The following is a 22,920-nucleotide window of genomic DNA, read 5'->3' as shown; positions in this document are numbered from 1 at the left end:
GAACTCTATACGATAAGCAAATATGAGTGATTGGGATCTGAATGGCTTTGGGAAGTTCATCCAATCCCAGGAGTAACAATAGAAATTCATCCCTGAGTTGGAAACCCCGGGGAGTTAAGTTTAGGATCATTTTCTTGGTTTCCCTGATAACGGGAGATATAGCAGGGCAGGTAAGAAAAATGTGTTTTAAAGAACCCTGGTCTCCACATTCCCTCCAACAAAGAGGTGAAATATGAGAAAAAATGATGGATAACTTCTTAGGTGTATAATACCATCTGTTTACTAGTTTCCAGTGATGTTCCCGTAAGTTAGCATTTGTTGTCGCTTTCTTAATGATTAAGAAGGTATTCATCCATTTAGATTCTGAAAATGATTTCCCCAAGTCTAACTCCCAACTCCTCATTCCTGAATTTTTGTGTAACCATTTGTCCTCATTAAAGTAGGAATAAAAATTTTTGAGACCTTTTTCTTTTTCCTTTGCAGGATCTTGGAACCAAGCGTGAAGATTTTTTGGGAGAGTAAAGTGAGTATCAGGAAATTTATTCAGGTGTTTAAATAATATATTATATGATTTTCTATCTGAGTCAAGTAAGTTATATTTTGATTGTAAGTCGTCAAATGTTAGTAATACCTTATCTCTAAACAGGTCTGAGATATAATGGATACCTCTATCTCCCCAATGTAGTGTGTCTAGTAAAGTGCACTCCGTAATCATATATGTTGTAGAGTTTCAAGATTTTTTAGAAACAACTCCTGTAATTGTATAGTTACCAACTCCCATAGATAGAAGGAAGTCCTTGGTGTATTGTTATGGCTGGACGTCCGAGAGGCAGATGGAGAATACTGTAGAGGCTGTGTCCAGCGCTGGCATGCACTTGCGGCGATGGGCCCGGTTGCTCTCTTCTAGGCCTGTGGCAACCGGGCCCGTTGCCGCAAGCGCATGCCAGCGCTGGACACAGCCTCCACAGTATTCTCCATCTGCCTCTCGGACGTCCAGCCATAACAATACACCAAGCACTTCCTTCTATCTATGGGAGTTGGTAACTATACAATTACAGGAGTTGTTTTTAAAAATCTTGAAACTCTACAACATATATGATTACGGAGTGCACTTTACAAAAAGTGAACTATGCTGGTTTATATAATGTTGGATTAGCGGAAGATTTCATTATATAAGCGGATTTTATTAATTTTATTGTTGTATATTATCTTGTATTACCTCCCCACAAGGGCCCTGTGTAAGGAGGAATTAATTTATATTTTGGATTTATGATTTATATTAATGTCTTATTTATTTTATAATAAATCCTCTTTCATCATTTAAAGTGAAGCACAGTCCGACTCTATTTTTCTGTAATTCAACCATCATGTACCATTTATGGTATTAGTCTAGAGGCTTTTTGGTACCTTTTTAATTTACAAATCTGTTTAACTTTCCGGAGTCAGTTGATATATAAAAAAAAGTTTTGGCCTAGAATACCCCTTTAATGTGCCAGCAGCATGAGGAGACCACATGGTGGTACAGTGACACAGCCTGTAGTTGGTGGCAGCCTGAGGAGACCATATAGTGGCTGAATGACACAGCCTGTAGTTTGCAGCAGCATGAGGAGACCTTATAGTGGCTGAATGACACAGCATGGAGTTGGCGGCAGCAAGAGCAGACCATATAGTGGCTGAATGACACAGCCTGGAGTTGGCGGCAGCATGAGGAGACCATATAGTAGCTGAATGACACAGCCTAAAGTTGGTGACAGCATGAGGAGACCATATAGTGGCTGAATGACACAGCCTGGAGGAGGCAACAGCATGAGGAGAACATATGGTGGCAAAATGAGACAGCCTGGAGCTGGCATAAGCATGAGGAGAACATATGATGGCAGTATGAGACAGCCTGGAGGTGGCATCAGGAGTCCTGAAAGTGACCAGGTGATATAGTTGGGTAGTGGGTGGCAATACCAGTACCTGGTGATGAAGATGGGTGAAAAAAAAAAGGAGAACTTGGCATCAAATGTGTGGCATCGGGCGGGTGGCAGGATCAGAGAAGTAGCTGAGGCAGGTAGGCAGAAGAAATGGTCTGTTTTGTAAAAGTGTTAGCGCACACAAGTAAGTATTGAGGATATGTATTACGTAAAACTTAACTTTTAATTATATTCTTAGGATAAAATATATGTACCCAATTTTCTTTTTAAATCAAACAAAAGGAAAGGTTTAAAAAAAAACACCATGTGCCACCTACACCACCAAGTATTGATGTGATGCAAAGTCCTCTAAAAGGTGGAAGGGAACAACATATGGTTCATTGTAACCGGTGGGGGTAAAAACTTCCCCTGTAAGGCCCTACTCTCGCATCACATCAATACTTGGTGGTGTAGGTGGCACATGGTGTTTTTTGCACACCTTTCCTTTTGTTTGATTTCCCAAAAATTAATTTGAATACATATATTTTATCCAAAGAAAAGTAAAGTTTTAGCTAATGCATAACCTCAATACTTACTTGTGGTCTGATGCGGAGGAATGTTTGTAACTGGGGAGCAGCAATATGTTTTGCACTATCCATATTTGTGAAGTGTTGGTGTGGCACCATGGTCAACCTACTCTGATGCATCAGGCATTGGTTGATGGAAATCCTGGCTGATCCATGCCTGATTCATCTTCACAAAGATCAGTCTTCTCCTTGGGGTTACTATGGCCCCCGTCGCTCTAAACACCCACTCTGATGGCACACTACTGGCTGGGCAGGACAGCTTTTCCAGGGCAAGCTCTGCTAGTTGCGGCCACAAATCAAGATGTCCAAGATCTTCCAGGTGTTATGGCATTTTTCATGTCATAGTATGCCACCACCTGCTGGTTCAGGTCCTTCTTCAGGTCTACCTGCTGCTGATGAGTTGCTTCACTATGCGGGAGAAGAAAGCTACTCATCAGCGACTGTAGTCTCAGGCTGCTGTTGATGGAGCTGGTACTGCTCCTGCCACCCCACCCTTCCCCAGCAGCCATGGCAGTGGAAGGTGAGCGCAGAGTACCCCCGGGTCAGACCTGCGAGAGGATGGATGATGGCGCTGATAGGCCTCGGCCAACTGACTACATAGGATGTCTCTTTAGTAGTTCAGTTTGTCCGCCCTCTTAGTGAGTGTAAAAAAAAGGCCCCCATTTTGTGCTGGTAGCGAGGGTCCAATAAGGTGGAGAGCCAGAAGTCATACTGCTGCCGAATGGTGACAATTTGGCGGTCAGACGCAAGCAAGTGAGCATGCATCGTTCCATTTGTGCAAGTGACTTGGACACTCCACGATCCTCTCCAGACGGGCAATACCCCTAGTGCCAGACGCATCTGTGCCAGCCCGGACTGTGCGCTCCAGTACACCTCTTGTGGTCGGTGAGTGGTGCCGTGCACCAAATTCCGTGTTATTAAGGTGAAATATTGTTGTTACTATACCTCCAACGCTATTGCATTACTAATGGAACTTTAAGAACCTATTTCACTAAACCACCAACAAACTTTTTACAGTACCAAAAATTTACTTTTCTTATGAACAATTTTACCATCAATGGCAGTTATATATCCTAACATAAATTATTATTACACCTATCTTAACATTAATTATTATTACACCAATCCAGCTGCTATTATTTTAATCTAGTTGTATACATGCATGGAATTTTCCATCTGACATTTATTATATATTTTATCCACATCTATGCAATTTGTTTTAGCCCCTTCACCCGATGCAAGGGCCCTGCTAGGGTGATAGGAGGCTAAGTTAATAATAATAAATTGTTATATATTTTATTACATTACTGGATCCAATTTCTCTATCTTACTCTCCTTTATCCTATGTACCTTTTAGGACTGGTATATATAATTAACTTTATATAAATTTCCTGCATATTTCTGGCCTTTTGGGTGAAGGCAACACAGTAACCTTGGGTACATACTCTTGTCCTAAGTGAGCTAAACATCTTTTTGCTCTCAGGTGTGTACTTTTGGTTGGCCTTTCACAGTATCTAGGCCTTTAAGACTTTAACAGGAACAAAATGGTACACCACTTAAATGTACACACAGGTTACACTTAATAGAGGACAATACGCTTTTAGTCCTCTGCTCACCCTAACTGGCTGGCTACTATTAGCTTTTCAGTTGCTGTACACACCAGTGCTGCAGCACACCGTTGCTGTGTACGACACCCAAAATTGCACTTTCTCTCTCAATATCACTCCCTTCCCTGTCAGTTCTTCTAGGCTGGATTTGGGCATGAGGTGAATTGCTGCTGTAAAAAAGCTTTCTATGCAACACAATACTCTTTGTCCCTCTCTCTATGCAATAGAACGCTGATGTGACTGGGAGGTGAATCGCTGCTGTAAAATGCTTTTCTGTGCAACATACACTGCTGTCTTTACTTCTCTTTCTCTGTAATAGAGCTGATGCGACTGGCCGCCAGATGGCTTCCAATTATATAGGCCTGTGACATCACGTGGGTGGCTGGCTGCTGATAGGCTGCATACTGCATGTGATTCCAGGTCATCCCGCCAACCCTTGTTCCCGCCTTCCCAGGATTCCTTGCCCCATGTCCTCACATGTGGATCCGCCATTTTACATGCCCTGGAGCCTGGACCGCACTAAATGAAGTTTAATGAAGCAATTCACGCGATCGAATTGCGGCGATATTCGCATTCATTGTGAATCGATTTTTTCTTGAAATTCGTAATGAATTTTGATTCATCAGATTCGATTCGCTCATCCCTAAAAATGACTTCACAACACTCACTTTGTAAAGCAAGTTTTTAGAGCAGCACTGAATGTGGTCTCTGCAGTTTTTTTTTTTTCAAACATTGCATTGTAGTTTTGCATGTAAAGTGGCTTAGATAGACAAGTCATCAGAAAATACTTATACTGTAAGTTAACAAAAATGGCAAAAAACATGCAACCAAAACATTTGTGTAGATAATGTCTTACATAAAAAAAAAATCATAAATCTCCCCCATAGTTCCCAACATAATAAATATTATTTAGATATTTTCCAGTTTTAGAGAAAAAAGGGAAGATTCTCAACACTAATCCAGAAAATCATTCTGTTTCTTGAAATACAAAATATTATTTTGACCCTCCAAATGTCAGAGTATCAAAACTTTAAAGATCTAAATGTTTGAGGTCTTGTCTTAAAGTTATTATAAATGCCATTATAGTTGGCATGAAATAATCTATTACAAGTCAGATACAACTTGCCAAATTTATCCCAACCCTATTATCTACCTTTTCATGAAAGTTTCATTTCCAACAACCACAGTGTTTCATCTGTCAGCTAAACCTTGTTGTTTATTTATTTTTTGTCAATTTCCTCCTACAAATTTTTATTTTTGTTAAAATTGTAAGTTTTTATCAACTTTAATGTGTATCTGCACCTGTATCCTTTATCATAGAGTGGAGGAGATTTCACTATGCTTTGTATCCACTTTCACTTATCTTTGTGGTGCTGAGGTGCTACAAATAAGTATTAAAGGGGTACTCCACTGGAAAGCTTTTTTTTAATAAATCAACTGGTGCCAGAAAGTTAAACAGATTTAAAGCTTACTTCGATTTAAAAATCTTAATCCTTTCAGTACTTATGAGCTGCTGTATTGTCACAGGAAGTTCTTTTCTTTTTGAATTTCCTTTCTGTCTGACCACAGTTCTCTCCATTTTAGGAACTGTCCAGAGAAGGAGCAAATCCCCGTAGCAAACCTATCCTGCTCTGGACAATTCCTAAAATGGACAGAGGTGTCAACAGAGAGCGCTGTAGTCAGACAAAAAGGAAATTCAAAAAGAAGTACTGGAAGGATTAATATTTTTAAATAGAAGTAATTTACAAATCTGTAACTTTCTGGCATTAGTTGATTTAAAATAAAATGTTTTCCAGTGGAGTACTCCTTTAAGACTTGCTGTGGTTTCAAGAAGACAGATGAGATTTAAGCCTCATTGCAATGAACAACATTTTTTCAATTCTATTCATAACATGTAGTAAAAGTCAAACTAAAAATGGTATGGCTCTACACATAGATAATAAAATCATAATGTCACAACTGGGCAGGGAAGGAGTGCACACTATTCTCGCCCCAATCTTCTATCCCTGCCTACTTATGTACCTGCCCTAAGCGGTGGGTCTGTAACCACGGTGACAGTCCCTCCTGAGACAAGTGAGGGACGTAATCGTCAAAATAATAAAATACAATAATACAGACTTAGGTCAAGGGAGAGTAGGGAACAGACAGACTAAAAAAGAAAAACTAAAACACACAAAGTCTACTATCTGTTTCAAAAGCCAGGAGGAGTTTGAGTACAAAATCGCTAATACCAGATAGAAGTCGAGAAGACAAGCCAGAAGTCAAAATGCCAGATATAACAGAAACAGTAGAAAGCTAGCTAGGAGTACAAACTGAGCTCTTTAGCAGGCAAAGACTGAGAGTAGACTGCCAACTCAAATAGTTCCAGACCAGGTGTTCAATCAAGGTTAGCTGACCAGTCTCAGCAGACAGGCGTAACCAAAGCAACAAGACCAAACAAAAGTTCTCTTTTTTAACCCTTTGGTTCCTTACACATAATAATGACATAAAAAAAATAAGTATTAGTATATTTTAGGACTGAAATGACAATAACCAGAAATAAATACATTTGTTGACTTACAGACTGTAGGAATTTCCTCTTTCTCACATGTAGGTGAAACGAGTACATTGCAACCATCAGGATTTTCTACTGAAGGTAAGGCTGTTTTCCTGCAGAGGTCCTCAATGTCCCTCTCACCAAGCAAACTAAGGTAATATTCCAAGGATATCGCTCCCATGTTAACCAGAGACTGAAGATAAAGTGTTAAATCAGAGGATGTTGAATCCAGAACAGTGTTCTTTATAGATGGAAAAATCTCTTTAGATGAATTCATATCTGTAAATAAATAGCAGAGAAAACATTACACTATATCAAGTAAATGTCTCGTACAAAGAGAACCACATAAGAACCACAACTAACATTTTTGTGCAGTTTGCTTCCCTATTTTGTGGAACCAGCCAATGAACATTTAAATATATTGCTAAGGAACTGCTTTGTTCCCAATTTTCTTTACAAAGTATCTTACTAAATAAATATCCGAATATAGTTAAAATGGGAAAAAAAAATTTAAGAAAAAGTTTGTCTCATCTGGCAGGGGTCATAAAGTATAAATGTCACCATGACATACATGAAGCATAAAGGCAGCCCCTGGGAACCAGTGGAGAATGGGGTTAGGCTTGTGTGGATCTTAAAGGGGTACTCTGGTGGGAAACTTTTTTATTTTATTTTTTTTATTAACTGATGCCAGAAAGTTAAACAGATTTGTAAATTACTTCTATTTAAAAAAATCTTTACCCTTCCAGTACTTTTTAGCAGCTGTATGCTACAGAAAAAATATTGTCTCGTTGAATTTCTTTTTTGTCTTGTCCACAGTGCTCTCTGCTGACACTCTTTTTTATTTTAAAAGTACAAAACACAAAACAAGTTCATTTCACTGTAACAAAATTAACAAAACTGAACATAAAAACAAACTATCCATCTCAAAATAACAACTTAAACCTTCCTAACCGGCCAGCCCAGATAAACCAAAAATAAATGAATAAATAAATCATTACTTACTATAGTCCAACACACTCACACACACACACACACACACACATACCTAATGAACATAAATAAAGCTTTCCTCGCTTGGATCAAAAACTAAAAATGTCCAAACTAGGAAACATAACCACACTCCCCCCCCCTAAAAACAAAAATATGGCTAGCTGCCGTAACAAAAATAATCCAACTTGGATAACAATATATATATATATATATATATATATATATATATATATACCAACAAACAAAAACTAATCCACACTGGGACACAAACATAAATATAGTGTACTCTTAACACTATACTATAATAACTGAAAACTGGTCCGACTGCCTTTCTCTCAAAATAATTATGACATTATATAAATAATAATAAAAAAACAAAAAAAAATTCAATAAATATTTTTTTTTCCTCCTTCCTTATACATAAAACCATACAGAATATACATAACAAAAAAAAAAGTCAATAACACAGAAAAACAACCTATACTAAACTATCCCACCACCCCCTCTGGACATGGGTCAGAGTCCATAGGTCACAGTTTTTGTCCACAACTGACCCATACCAGCCCCCCAAAATAGTACCCACTGCAACAGTCCAGTCCTGGGTACATACCACCACCACCCCCCCAAAAAAAAAACCCCATCCAACCTAAAATACACCCCTACACACCTAATGTAAACAGAACAATATATACAAAACAATATATACATACTCTACAACAAAGCAATATTAACAGTACAATACACCAAAACCACAAGGCCCAAGTTTGGTTGCCTGCAAGCCCTTTACAATCCATCCATAGAAAACAAAACAAAAGGCTAAGGTGACATGCATAGCCCCCCACCAGGAAGAAGGATGGCAATCCTGATAAAATTAAATTTAAATTCCTCTCCCTATCAACCTCTAACCCTATCACTATCCCTTCATGAAACTGACCCTATACTCACCCTAAGATATATACACTATCCCTGGCCAAAATAAGGTACTTCACCTTAAGGGCCTAGTACCTAGGGCACATCAAAAGAAAAACCTCTCCATAGGAGAGAGGCCCTACTGGTACCAAGACTGCCATACTCCAAAGACCTGATCTTCCCGAGGTCACCAGTGATGTTCCTACAGACCTCCACCTCGGAGAGGACTTTCTGTTGGGTCGATACTAAGCACCGTGCATTCCACGTGTAGTACCTAACCACTAAACTAACTAAGAATAAAGTGCCCCGATCTCGGCCATCCAGGGACCTGAATGCCCCATAAGCCCACTCCGGATAGGTAAGGCCGGCAAGTTGACTCCAGCTGATGGAAGAGCCCACCCGGTTGTAAACCCCTATATTAAAGGGACAATGAAGCAGGAAGTGGTCCATGCTTTCCAGCGTGTCCCCGCACTCTTCTCGGGGACATCCCCGGTCATCAGAGTTCCTACACTTCAGGTTGTCCTTTACATATAGCTTCCCCTGAAAGCAGCGCCAGGCCAAGTCCCAAAACTTCTGGGGGATCCTTTTCATGTTCAAAAGATACAACCCCACCCTCAGATCCTGACCTGGGCAGTCCCTGAGCGCCAGAGGCTTCTGGAAGTGGGTCAACAGAACCCGTTTGTCAAGGAACTGCCTTGACTGGGTCCTGATCTCCCACACTCCCAGACCCCACCGACGTATCGCCTTCAGAGTCGGGGTAGCGTAAGCCGGAAGATATCCATGGGGCGTACGGAGGTCCTTCACTCGCCCTCCTCTCTCCCATTCCTGGAAGAAAGGCCGAAACCATTCCCTGCAGGAGAGTACCCACGGAGAAGCTCTCTCTGACCAGAGGTTTGCGATGTTGGCTTTCAAGAAGGTGTTCGTAAAGAACACCACAGGGTTTACCATAGATAAACCCCCTAGTCTCCTCGTGCGGTACGTAACCTCCCTCTTGACTAGGTTCATCCTGTTCCCCCATAACAGTTGGAAAAACAGGCTGTAGATCCTAGTGTAGTAAGCCTCTGGCAAGATACATACACTGCCCAGATAGATAAACAAGGGGAGCAGGTACGATTTGATCAGGTGTACCCTTTCCCTGAGGGTCATAGACCAACCCTTCCACTGGTCCACCTTCTGAGCGGCATCCTGGAGCTTACCATCCCAGGAGGGACGAATTCAGCTTCCAATAACCTTTTCCCATCCGGGTGGTCTCTGAAACATTCAGGGAAAACAAAATCATACAGTGATCGGAGAACTCCACCTCAACCATGGACACTGCGGAAGAGACGGCTTCCTCCTTTAAATAAAACCTATCTATCCTAGACCTGCGACTACTTTGATGATAGGTGAAACCTATGTGGCCTGAGGGGCTCCGTATGTGGGCGTCCTCTAGGCAAGCTTCTCTAGCTATGCTAATCAGTGCCACACTATCGCAAGTCAGCGGACCATTGGAGCCTCTCCTATCTTGGGACCTCGTGACATTATTGAAGTCCCCTCCAAAGATCACTTGCCGACTCGTAAAAAGAAATTGCTTAATCCTCATAAAGAGATCTTTACGGCCCCGCTTAGTTTGCGGGGCGTAGATGTTAATGAGCCGGAGCTCTTGTCCCTTCATGAAGACATCTAAGATCAGGCACCTCCCCATTTCTAATTCAATAACCCGTCGGCATTCAACAGGAGCAGTAAAAAGGACCGCCACCCCACTATACGGCTCAGCCGCAAGAGACCAGTGGGAGGGACCCCGCCTCCACTCTCTTCTGGCTTTTACCAGAGAGGCTAGATCTGACAACCTGGTCTCCTGTAAAAAGAAAATGTCGGCTTCAACACGGCCGAGAAAATCAAAGGCTGCATATCTAGCCGTATCTGACTTTATACTGGCACAGTTAATAGATGCCAGCGTCAATGGGGTGAGTGCCGCCATACAGGGTGATTAAATTAGATGGCCACACCCTTTACTTTCTCTTTCCCTTCTTTTTTGCCCCCTCATCCCCCGAAGAAGACGAGAGGGCAGGACCACTCTTGGATCTTTTTTTACACTCCGATTGATCCATATGGTCCCCGTCTCTGTCCGGCTCCGGTCTAGCCCTGCCCTCTGAGGAAGGTGCCTCAACAGGACAGGGCCCAGTTCCCCCCAGAGGCTCCTTCTCCCTAGGCACCTCATCCTCACCTTCCCCCTCCAAGGAGGGGGAGGAGATGGTATCGAGGACGAGGTATCGGTTTGACAGGTCAATCAGAGGGGGGGGCAGTCAGGCTTCCGTTTTGGACCTGGCCCGTAGTACAAGGAACTTCAGAGGGCTCTGACCTCTTCTTTCTCCCTTTCCTTTTGCCCTTATCTTTCTTTTTGGGCCTCACCCCATTTTCCTCATCCACACTTTCATAGTGGGAGGAATCGGAAGGGTCGGCCATATTGCCTTTCTGTCTGTGAAGTCTCCTGATCTCCTCATCCAGCACGTTCTCTTCTAGGGCTTCAGCGGTTACAGGGCCAGCTTCAGGAGCAGGGGCTGAAGCTACCCTCGTCACCTGGGCACTCTCCAGCTCCCTACTCCTTCTACGATTTTCCTCCCGCCTTAGTTTGGCGGGTCCCTTTTTCCTCCTCACTAGCCCTGTTGCGCCCCCATCCCTGCCCGTACCCTCCCCAGCCGAGGCAACTTCGCAGCTCTCCTCAGCCGGAGCGGCCGCCGCACGGGCGAAGGCGCTAGGACAACAGCTAAAAGGGTGCCCGAGGACACCACACAGGTGGCACCGGATCTGCCTACAGGATGCGGCCAGATGACCCACCCCACCACACAAAGCGCAGACCTGCACAGTACAGGCTGCGCTAAAGTGGGTGGGGCTGCCACACCTGTGACAGACCTTGGGTTGCCCCTGGTAGAAGACCTGGATCCTATCGCGTCCAAGGAAGGCGGCTGACGGAATGTGGGCAACTGTACTCCCTGAACACTTGAGTTTGACGGAAAACGTCCAGGCCCCGGACCAGATCCCGTGCTCATCCAAGTTTTTCTTGGGCATATCCGTCACATCCCCATACCGTCCAAGCCAGGTCATAATGTCATAACAAGAAAGTGACTCGTTACGGGTCAAAACGGTAACTTTCTTGACAGAGTTCTGACGGGAAATCGCCTTGACGGCAAAATCCCGCCAGCCGGGCTCGTTCTTTGCCACTTCGCAGTTTGACCAGAAGAGTTCGAGACCCCTGTGGCCGTACGAAACTGACATCAAACTCGGATGAACCGTAGGGGTGAATGAGGGCAAAGATGTCACTTGCCCTGAATTCCATCTGAAGGAGGAACTCAACCACTTTAGAGCGAGGTGGGCACGCATCCTCGCCCCTCCAAATCAGACGGACCACATTCCTACGGTTACTGTCCTGCCCGGTTGTTGGGAGGGACCAGACCACCTCCCCATTCCGCTCTCGGAAAGCCCCCAAACCGTGCCTCTCTATCCAGAAAGACAGGTCGACCTCACCCCTTCCCTCTACCTGGATCGACCTGTCACCCCTGCGTAGAGCCTCCAGGAGGCGCTGTTGCAAGTGGCCTCCAGAGCCGGACAGAGACGGGGACCCCCCTGAACCCCCGGCAGTGACATTGGCATAGCTCCTAGAAGCAGTCACTACCGGGGGGGGGGGGGGGGGGGCAGCCAGACCAGACCCAGACCCAGAACCATCAGTACAGCCACTCACACCACTACTCCCATCTTTATTCCCATTCATACCCGACTTTCCACTCTTACCACTACTAGTCCCACCATCATTCACTCCACTTACACTCCCACATGCACTCCTCTCATCCACAACACTACTACACTCAGCATTCTCACATCCTCCACTCATTACCTGCCTAACAGATTCTGGGCTGGCTGGGACTTGTAGTATAGCTGGTTTAATAATGTTCTTTGCTGTCTTAGCTGTTGCTGGGGTTGACGCCAAGGGCTCCTCCTCCATGGGCGATGTCCCTTCTGGAGTCTGGAGCTGCCCCCCCAGGGCGCACCCCAGCTCCGCCCCACACTCTCTGACACGCAGGGAATCCCCACCGTGCCAGCTGTGCCCGTCCGCACGGGCTCTGCAGCAGACTCTGACGCCCGGACACTCCCCTCCCTCACAGAGGAATGCCCCGCAGCGCCCACAGAACATATAGTACTCGGAGGACCGCCCCCGAGCACCTGGACCCACCATTCTCTGCCAACGGCGCCCGGACTCCCCCCCCTCACAGGGGGAGTGTCCCGCAGCGCCGGTAATGCCCACAGCACTTAGGGAACCGCCCCCCGAGCACGCGGCGGCATAGCTTACCTCGCCACTTCCCACCATGAGCCTATCCTGCCCCTTCCTACGGGCAGGATGGGTGGGCTCCACATCTATTGCGCCTACAGCCTTTTCAGACGCCATGCTGTACCCCCCTTGCTGGCCCCGGTCCATGACAGGAACGGGGTCTGGCAGTTTGGGGGGCCCAGCAGCCTGAACCAACTACACAGCTGGCCCAGACTGCTTGAATGAATGAAAAACAAAAGATACCGTTTCCTGAACTTTCTGCTTCTTCCTTTTCTTCACTACATCATTCTTGCCAAGATCTTCACCAAAGGCAAAATCCTCAAAGCGGGTAGGTGACTCCTGCTGCACAATAGCTCTCAGCAAACCCCCACTAGCTGCGTCCTCTTCACAGCTATCCTCCATCTCCCCATCACTGGAAGGTAACGCCACTTGACAGGGCTCAGGGTAGCTATCTTGGGGGGGCTGGGGGTCACATGCACCAGGGGCCGCATCCCCCTCACTCTCCACAGCTTCACCTGACTCTCCATCACCTTCCTCCTCTCCATCTTCCTCCTCACTGCTGTCCTCATGGTTGTCTGCACATGCATGCAGGTTTTTAAATCTTTCATTGTTAGAAAGTTTTTCTTTAAAGAACCCTGCATCCTCAGCATCCATTTCTACTGGATAACTGCTAGGACAATGCAAGGACAATGCCCTATCAGTCTTTACTAGATTAATTTCTACCCATGTGTAGATAATGAAGAATAATTGAGATAAAAGGAAGACAGAAAATGGTGCTTATAGTGCCGTTATCCACAGAAAAAAGAAGGTGGTGTAGTGAACAGTGGGTTCTGAACACTTACTCACCTGGTGGTATTGCGCAGCAGGCACAACACTATTAGCCATTTTTAGAATCCTAATTCCTGGTGGCGGCTTTTGGTTGGTACCACTGGGCAATGGTGCGGGTACAAGTGGAAGAGAAGAGGATTTCTGGCAGGGATGCCCTATTCTGAAAAATTATGACTTCTGGAGTGCTCACCATGGGCGAGCGCTTCAGAAATCCGAATTCTTCAAAATAGGGCATCCGGGCTGCCGGAAAACCCTCATCCTCATCTCCTTCATTTATGTAGATTATGGGGGGAGATTTATCAAAACCTGTCTAGAGGAAGAGTGGTGCAGTTGCCCATAGCAACCAGATTGCTTCTTTCATTTTTCCCAGGCCTCTTTAAAAATGAAAGAAGCAATCTTGATATGGGCAACTGCACCACTCTTCCTCTCCACAGGTTTTGATAAATCTCCCCCAATGTCTTACATCACACTCCAATCCAAAAGTTGCTCCCCTCCCCTCTAGTGACAGTGGGTTGGGCTTAGCAGGAAAGGGATACAGGCGTGGCTGGAATGCATCTCTGTGAACCAAAATTTCAGTACAGTAAGCTATTTTATTGGTGGTCTGAGCACCGGCCGGGGGCAAATGTGATACATTTGCTGCATTTTAGACTGTCTAGTGTTAGTTATGATGTCAAAAAGTTAGATAGTATTATGAAATCTGACTGTAATGTACTTACCTCACCATAGGCCCGGTCTCCTCTTTCCCAAGGTGCCAACTGCATTGCTTTGTTCCTATGGCTGTCTATCAGGGCGCAGAGACACTGGGCCATTCAGGCTCGGTCTCATGCTGTCTGACAGCGTCAGATTTAAACAGGAGGCCAGACGAAGCACAACACTTGTGCGAAACACGGCCCGTTCTCACCTACCGTACCCCCCCGGAACCCATCCATCCCGTTACATGAATGTAATGTGTGAGTATGTTTGAATAAAATCCAAGAAGGAAGACCTGGTGAGTTGCCGACGTTATTTTTCCTTTCTACCTATTAAACAGGTGGCTGCTGGCCCCAGTTGCCTGTGATTGTTACTCTTTGCTTCATGCACATTCCTCTGCTATTAGATCTATGGTGTTTTGACCCCTTGGCCGTTTTCCTGATTTTCTGCTTTTGATTCTATATTTTGCCTAGATGTTCTCTTCTGGTTCTGACTCTGGTTCTGGCTTTTAATTCTGGTATTGTTACTGACTTTAGTTCTGAAGTTACCTCCTGGCTCTTATCTTGGCTTTAGCTATTTACTATGATTTTAGTTCTGTTACTGATATGCTTGATATAGTTCTCAGCTGGCTTGTTGACTATCCTCCCTTTCATGTGCACTTAGTTAAAAAAGGGATCATCACCCGGTAGGGTGCCATCATCTAGGGCAGTTTTTCCCAAGCCCAGTCCTCAAGTGCCCCCAACAGGTCATATTTTCTTAGGATTTTGTGAAAGTAAAATCCTGAAAACATGACCTGTTGGGGACACTTGAGGATCGTGCTTGGAAAACACTGGCCTAGGGCCTATAAACTCCAAGTAGATAGAGACAGGGATGCAGGTGGAGATTACAGCTGCACATATCTGTCCCTAACATTATACCGCCTTGCTATATTTTAGGTGGGAGACTGCTGACACCAACCATTCCTCTGCTACTCTATATGCAAAGGAGATCTGGTCTACCACTTACATGGTGTTCAGATAAAGAAAGTAACAATACTTAAAGGATAAACCTTTGTATTTTTCCATAAGATTGGCTCGAAGGAAATCTTGTCTCCAAACATTTCCATAAAGTAGTTGAACCAACTATTGCATCTGCTGCAAAATGTTGATACTAATGTAGTTATTATAGAGCCAGTGATATCTTAGAATTCCTTCTGATTCACATTATACATATTTTAAGGTATATACTGGATCAGATGGTGACCTTAAAGTGATAAGCTTTCTTGACATTCTCAACACATATAGCTCTTCATTTTAATTTAATGTCTCCATTTTCACCATGCCTTTCCTTATTTATTTTTTATTTTTAATGGAGAAACTTTATAAACCTTTACAATTGACTTTTTGACTGTTGAACTTTTATTTTCTGATTCGGAAAATAATGCATTGTGTGAACAAGAACCCACACCCAATGTACCTCTACAACCCTTAAACGAAATTGGTTCAGAGCATTTAACTCTGCACTTTAGTTTTTGGGATCATATTGGTTTCCAGGCCCTTTCTAGTTTACAAAGTAAATTAAATGCCATCTTACAAGAGGGTTATGATCTTCACATTCTATCAAGCAAACAACAAGGCAAAGTTGACACTATATTATTTTGAAAACCGACAGCTGGCAACAACATCCTGCATGCACATAGCTGCCACCCCACACACACCACCAAAAACCTGCCATCTTACCCACACCACCACTACATTAGAGCTACGAGAGTTTGCTCAAATAGGGTGGCTTATGACAAAGTTAACCATGATATATAGACCAGGTTGTTACAGAGAGGCTACACCCAGGGTGTCCTGGTGAGAGCAAAAGCTATAGCCGACTCAAAGGATCGTGATTACCTAACTATTAACCATAAAGATCATACACAAAAACATGAAAATAAGAATAAAAAAATAAATCTTACCTTTTCCACACCTTACAGTGTCAACTTTGACCAGATACGTGAAATCCTCATGAATCCTACAAACAGGGTTTAGATGTGTGGCTAAAAGAGCTAGATCGTTAGCTAACATTGTCACCTATCAATTTCTCTTCTCAGGATTCAACTAATACATGGCTGATAAAACAAAGAGAACGGGCTCCACCCCTAATAATATATCGTTGGGTGCAAGCAAGTTGCTAAAATACACATGCTAAACCAAAAAAAGAAGAAAAAGGCTAGCAACTATATGGTGCTGCACACCAAAGATTCCATGAATCACATGTGCCATACAAAAAGAATCTTTATTACAACATACAAAGGAGAAAGAAGTGTACAGATATTTAAAAACAATTAAAATTCCATGAATTCTGGACGGAGGAATGTAATCCAACTTTGTCACCCCGTGCTGGGTAAATGACCCACTAAAAAAGGAAGAGAGAAACCCAGCCACAATAATATCTAATGGTAGATAAATAACAGCACACATCTCAATGCCACAGAAATACTATAATCAAGACAATAAATATATGTCTACAAAACCAAAATCACAATAAAGTGACATGGCATAACATCCCAATAGAGAAGACTTGCACCATCAATTGTAAAATAACTGGCAATCGCACGCTGTCATGTAAATATAATGTGCACACTAGCAAATCACCGTGTACGCCCGTCAATATGAAGTGCAGGTGGCATGAAGAGTAAGGCTATTCTTGGTATGCAGTTGTGTCCTCATCAAACACGGGGGCAGCAGACCCCACGAGTTCCGCCTCCAGCTTTGGAGGCTTCCTCAGGATATATGTAGATAGATATATGAGTGTATGTGTGTGTGTAATACATTTAAAATAGATGAGCCCAAGGGCTTTGTTTCCAGTTTTTTTTTTTTTGGGAGAACTGCCTCTGCAGGTTTTGAGCCAAAGCCAGAAATGGAATGAGGAATATGAGGGAATAATTTATAATTCTCCTTCCTCATCGATCCTTCTCTGGCATTGGCTCAAAAGCTGCAGTAACAGTTCTCAAAAAAGTGGAAACGCATCTTCGTACAGGTGTCGCTATGAGGTTTGGCTTCAAGTTGCCTGAGAAATATGTGTCAGCCTAGATCTCGACGCAACTGATGTCACAACTGATGACAAGTTGTCATCAGTTGTATGGCATCCTGAGTCCATGTTTCTGTCCGGTGCCCTCCGGTGTGTCCATCCACCTGGCATCAAAATTGAGAAACTGGATGATTTTGATCTATCCCATTCAAATGAATAGGATCAGTTCTAGCATCAGTTTCCCTCCGGTGCACGCTGGAGAGAAACTGTGCCAAACGCCCGATATATGTGAACCCAGCCTTACTCCAGCAGAAGACAATTTTTGCCTTATTTATCTGTATGACCTTTATGTGGTGCTGTACATTCCATGCTTTGCCATGAGATTGAGGTTTTTGACACAGTCCAGAAATTATTCATATCCCTTGATGGAGCAGAAAAGCCAATCCAAAGATAAATCTTCCTTAACTTGTACGTTCCAGCTTATATTTATTATATCATAAAGAATAATGTAAGTACAAGCAAATACTAGAAATTAAGACAAAAATTTGACATGTTACTTCCTGAAAGATGACATAACATGGACTTATTATAGCCGAGACATTATAATGTAAATAAAATCTTGAAGGCTTTATGTCTGATTATATTTTGGGTAGCTTTATTATAGCTGTGGAGTAGGTATTAAAGTTGGTATTGCCCCTGGTGAAACAAACACACCCAAAGGTGAAACTGGTTACCTGGATTATATTCAACAGAATGACCGTATCATTTTTTCCTGGAATCAAAGTCATTTTTATTTCCAGTGGATTTTTGTAGTTGTGGATGCAAAATGGCTCCAATTTAAACTATATATTTTTAAAATATCTATAATTAACAAAAGCTTAGTCATGAATTGCTTAAAGCGATGTTGTATTACTCAATAAAAAACTCCAAACTGTCTGTAATAGTGACAGCAATACAAGAGATGTGGGCCTGAGGCCTTGTGAAATGGGTTCGGCTCAGATCACATGTGCAATGCCAATGGAAGGTGTTACGTATGCTGTCACTGGATGTTGAAGAAGTGAGAATGTGTCTCTGGAATAAAGGGGAGTCTGATTTTAGCAGATGCCTGGAAAACACATTCTATAGAAACATCAAATCTGGAGCCTTCTTGTCCAACTTTACTGCTTGATGATGTCACAAATGCTCTTTTGGCTACATACGCATTCACACAGACAAAATCCAAAAATGTATGGATAAAAAGTACAACTCCACACTAATGCCCAAGGTTTTGGAGCAGGATTAGAAGCTTGTACAGGTTGGATGGTCAGGAAGGCACATTGAGCATAGCGTATGTGTCTATATACATACAGTATGTAAATTCTCAACAAAAACAAATGTCCCCAGATAAAAAAAAATATAATTTCTGCAAAACTTGGCATGTACAGTAGTTATGTCTCCGGCAGATATGCAAATGATTACAGGTGGGGTCAGTTTAGACACTGGATCTAGCCATGAGAGAATGCAAAGTTGCTTCCCCCACTGCCCTATAAAAAGGCACTCAGAGGCTACTTTTGGTAGTGTCCCTCTCAGTGAGAGATTGTTGACTGCTAGACATGCCTCTACAACACATTCAAAGACATTTTGCCAGTTCACAGACTTTGAGAGGTGGCACATTATTAGGATAAGAAAAGCGGGATGATCGTTTCATCAATCGCCCACTATCTAGGCTGTTCTGACAAAAGCTGTGAGGAGATGTTTTGTTACACACACACAGCAAACAGGCTCCCGGCGGCCCAGACAGACTACCAGTAGACAGGATGGTTGGATCTACCAACAAACACGAACATCTCCCACAGTTTCCTTGTCCACCTTCCAGACAGAGGTTACACCTTCATTACTGCAGCCACATGTGTTGCCTCTTAACAGCAAAGCTTTACCAGGAATGTCTCCACCAGATTGTAACACTTTTTCAGCATGGCCAGTCACAAGATTTATAGCCGATTAAGCATTTATTGTGAGACAGCTTCAGCACCCTATGAGTGTGCAGGATCTACAGACCCAGCTGCAATATCTGTGGGCAATGTGCACAGAATACCATAGGAATCTGTATATTCATTATTAAAATGAGATAAGAAGGAGTAAAGGACAATTGTGTTTATGTGCATAGTTTCCTCATTATAAACAGTTGCTGACATGCCCTTTGGTGCTCTGGCATGGTAAGTGGCGATCTTTACATTGTGCTTAAAGTTTATATTGAGGCACACCCTGTATTTTACAATTACTGCAATCATAGGCAATCATATCTAGGTGAACTATAAAGAAAAAAGAAACCCAAACAAGTATAAAAACACTAATGTTTATTAAAAGAATGTAATATAATAGAATGGCTGGTCACTAGTGTTGTTCGCGAATATTCGCAATGCGAATTTTATTCGCGCATATCGCATAATCGCGAATTCGCGAATATTCGCGAATATAGCGCTATATATTCGTCATTAGGAATATTCGTTTTTTTTTTTCACAGTACACATCACAGTGATCACCCCTCTCTGCTTCCAGCTTGTGTGGTGTAAAGAAGGCTGTAATACTACTGTGTGAGACTGGTGTGCGAATTTTCGCATATGCAAATTTTAGCTTATGTTAATTTTTGTTTGATGCCTTTTGCATATGCTAATTTTCGCATCCGCGAATTTTCGAATATGCGAAAATAAAACGTGAATATTACGAATATGCGAATATTCGCGTATATTTGACGAATATTCGTCCATATATTCGTGAATATTCGCGAATTCGAATATGGCCTATGCCGCTCAACACTATTGGTCACAGGGACCTTCTCTGTGAGGAAGATTGTTCTGGTGCTATGCACCGCTCACCTCTCAGGGATCCTGGTGATTGTCTTCAGTCTGAAGTGACAGGAGTGACACAATAGTCCTTGCCTGCTGTACTTTGCAAGCGGCTGATGATCACAGATGCTCCCGTACCCACTGACTGAGCGTACTGGTGCAGAAATGGACTGCTGTAGCTAAAGAGCTTCTTGCAGCGCAATGATAGTAAACATGATAGTAAGTGTCACGATTCGGCTTCCAGGTAGTGGATCCTCTGTGCCAGAGAGGGATTGGCGTGGACCGTGCTAGTGGACCGGTTCTAAGCCACTACTGGTTTTCACCAGAGCCCGCCGCAAAGCGGGATGGTCTTGCTGCGGCGGTAGTGACCAGGTCGTATCCACTAGCAACGGCTCACCTCTCTGGCTGCTGAAGATAGGCGCGGTACAAGGGAGTAGGCAGAAGCAAGGTCAGACGTAGCAGAAGGTCGGGGGCAGGCGGCAAGGTTCGTAGTCAGGATGGGTAGCAGAAGTTCAGGTACACAGGCTTTGGACACACTAAACGCTTTCACTGGCACAAGGCAACAAGATCCGGCCAGGGAGTGCAAGGGAGGAGACTAGATAAAGGCAGGGAGCAGGTGGGAGCCAATTAAGCTAATTGGGCCAGGCACCAATCATTGGTGCACTGGCCCTTTAAGTCTCAGAGAGCTGGCGCGCGCGCGCCCTAGAGAGCGGAGCCGCGCGCGCCAGCACATGACAGCAGGGGACCGGGACGGGTAAGTGACCTGGGATGCGATTCGCGAGCGGGTGCGTCCCGCTGTGCGAATCGCATCCCCAACGGCCAAAACAGTGCAGCGCTCCCGGTCAGCGGGACTGACCGGGGCGCTGCAGGGAGAAAGACGCCGTGAGCGCTCCGGGGAGGAGCGGGGACCCGGAGCGCTAGGCGTAACAGTACCCCCCCCCTTAGGTCTCCCCTTTTCTTTGACCGGCAACTGCCTCCCCTGGGATGAGGACACCGGGAAAGAATGGAGGGTTTCCTCAACGGCAGGCAGTACAGCAGGAGTGGGAATGGGGAGGGAGGGCAGAGGGCGAAGCCTGGCACGGGGCAGTGTGACACCAGGACGGGGGCCATGAGGAGGCACAGAGGTTTGCCTGACGGGACTGGGAGGGGGGGAGAGGCACTTCCTATGGCAGGCAGAGTCCCAGTTCTTTATCTCCCCGGTGGTCCAATCAAGGGTGGGGGAATGAAGCCGGAGCCATGGCAGACCGAGGAGGACCTCAGAGGTACAACTGGGGAGAATGAAGAACTGAATCCTTTCGTGGTGAGGTCCGATAGACATCAGGAGGGGTTCTGTGCGGTAACGCACGGTGCAGTCCAATCTGGCTCCGTTGACCGCGGAAATGTAGAGCGGTTTGGCGAGACGGGTCACCGGGATGCTGAATTTATTGACAAAGGACTCCAAAATAAAATTCCCGGAGGCACCAGAGTCCAAGCAGGCCAAGGCTGAGAGGGAGGAGTTGGCTGTAGGAGAAATCCGCACGGGCACCGTGAGACGTGGAGAAGAAGATTTAGAACCAAGAGATGCCACACCCACGTGAGCTGGGTGCGTGCGTGCGTTTCCCAGGCGTGGAGGACGGATAGGGCAATCCACCAAGAAATGCTCGGTACTGGCACAGTACAGACAGAGATTTTCTTCTCTACGGCGATTCCTCTCTTCCTGGGTCAGGCGAGACCGATCCACTTGCATGGCCTCCTCGGCGGGAGGCCCAGGCATAGACTGCAAAGGATGCTGTGGGAGAGGTGCCCAGAGATCTAAGTCTTTTTCCTGGCGGAGCTCTTGGTGTCGCTCAGAAAAACGCATGTCAATGCGGGTAGCCAAATGGATGAGTTCTTGGAGGTTGGCAGGAATCTCTCGTGCGGCCAGCACATCCTTGATGCGACTGGATAGGCCTTTTTTAAAGGTCGCGCAGAGAGCCTCATTATTCCAGGATAGTTCAGATGCAAAAGTACGGAATTGTATGGCGTACTCGCCAACGGAAGAATTACCCTGGACCAGGTTCAGCAGGGCAGTCTCAGCAGAAGAGGCTCGGGCAGGTTCCTCAAAGACACTTCGGACTTCAGCAAAAAAGGACTGGACTGTGGCTGTGGCAGGATCATTGCGGTCCCAGAGCGGTGTGGCCCAAGACAAGGCCTTTCCTGAAAGAAGGCTTACTACGAACGCCACCTTAGACCGTTCTGTAGGAAACAAGTCTGACAACATCTCCATATGCAGGGAACACTGAGACAAAAATCCACGGCAGAGTCTGGAGTCCCCATCAAATTTGTCCGGCAGGGACAAGCGGAGGTTAGGAGCGGCCACTCGCTGCGGAGGAGGTGCAGGAGCTGGCGGAGGAGATGGTTGCTGCTGTAGCAGGGGCAGAATTTGCTGTAACATGGCGGTCAACTGCGACAGCTGCTGTCCTTGTTGGGCAATCTGCTGCGATTGCTGAGCGACCACCGTGGGAAGATCAGCGAGACTTGGCAGCGGCACCTCAGCGGGATCCATGGCCGGATCTACTGTCACGATTCGGCTTCCAGGTAGTGGATCCTCTGTGCCAGAGAGGGATTGGCGTGGACCGTGCTAGTGGACCGGTTCTAAGCCACTACTGGTTTTCACCAGAGCCCGCCGCAAAGCGGGATGGTCTTGCTGCGGCGGTAGTGACCAGGTCGTATCCACTAGCAACGGCTCACCTCTCTGGCTGCTGAAGATGGGCGCGGTACAAGGGAGTAGG

The 22,920-nt window shown here is 44.9% G+C and overlaps 1 protein-coding gene across 1 annotated transcript in view; it reads right to left on the bottom strand.

Annotated features, from left to right (window-relative positions):
- Positions 1 to 22,920, bottom strand: part of CIITA (class II major histocompatibility complex transactivator) — a 297,918-nt gene that overhangs the window by 177,579 nt on the left and 97,419 nt on the right. The window contains exon 3 of the mRNA XM_056535321.1: positions 6,653 to 6,907. Coding sequence (XP_056391296.1) covers positions 6,653 to 6,905 — 253 coding nt within the window. The 5' untranslated portion in view covers positions 6,906 to 6,907. The remainder of the gene's footprint in view (positions 1 to 6,652; positions 6,908 to 22,920) is intronic.

Source organism: Hyla sarda, chromosome 8 (genome assembly GCF_029499605.1).
Source record: "Hyla sarda isolate aHylSar1 chromosome 8, aHylSar1.hap1, whole genome shotgun sequence".
Lineage (NCBI taxonomy): Eukaryota > Metazoa > Chordata > Amphibia > Anura > Hylidae > Hyla > Hyla sarda.
This window is presented reverse-complemented; position numbering and strand designations above follow the sequence as displayed.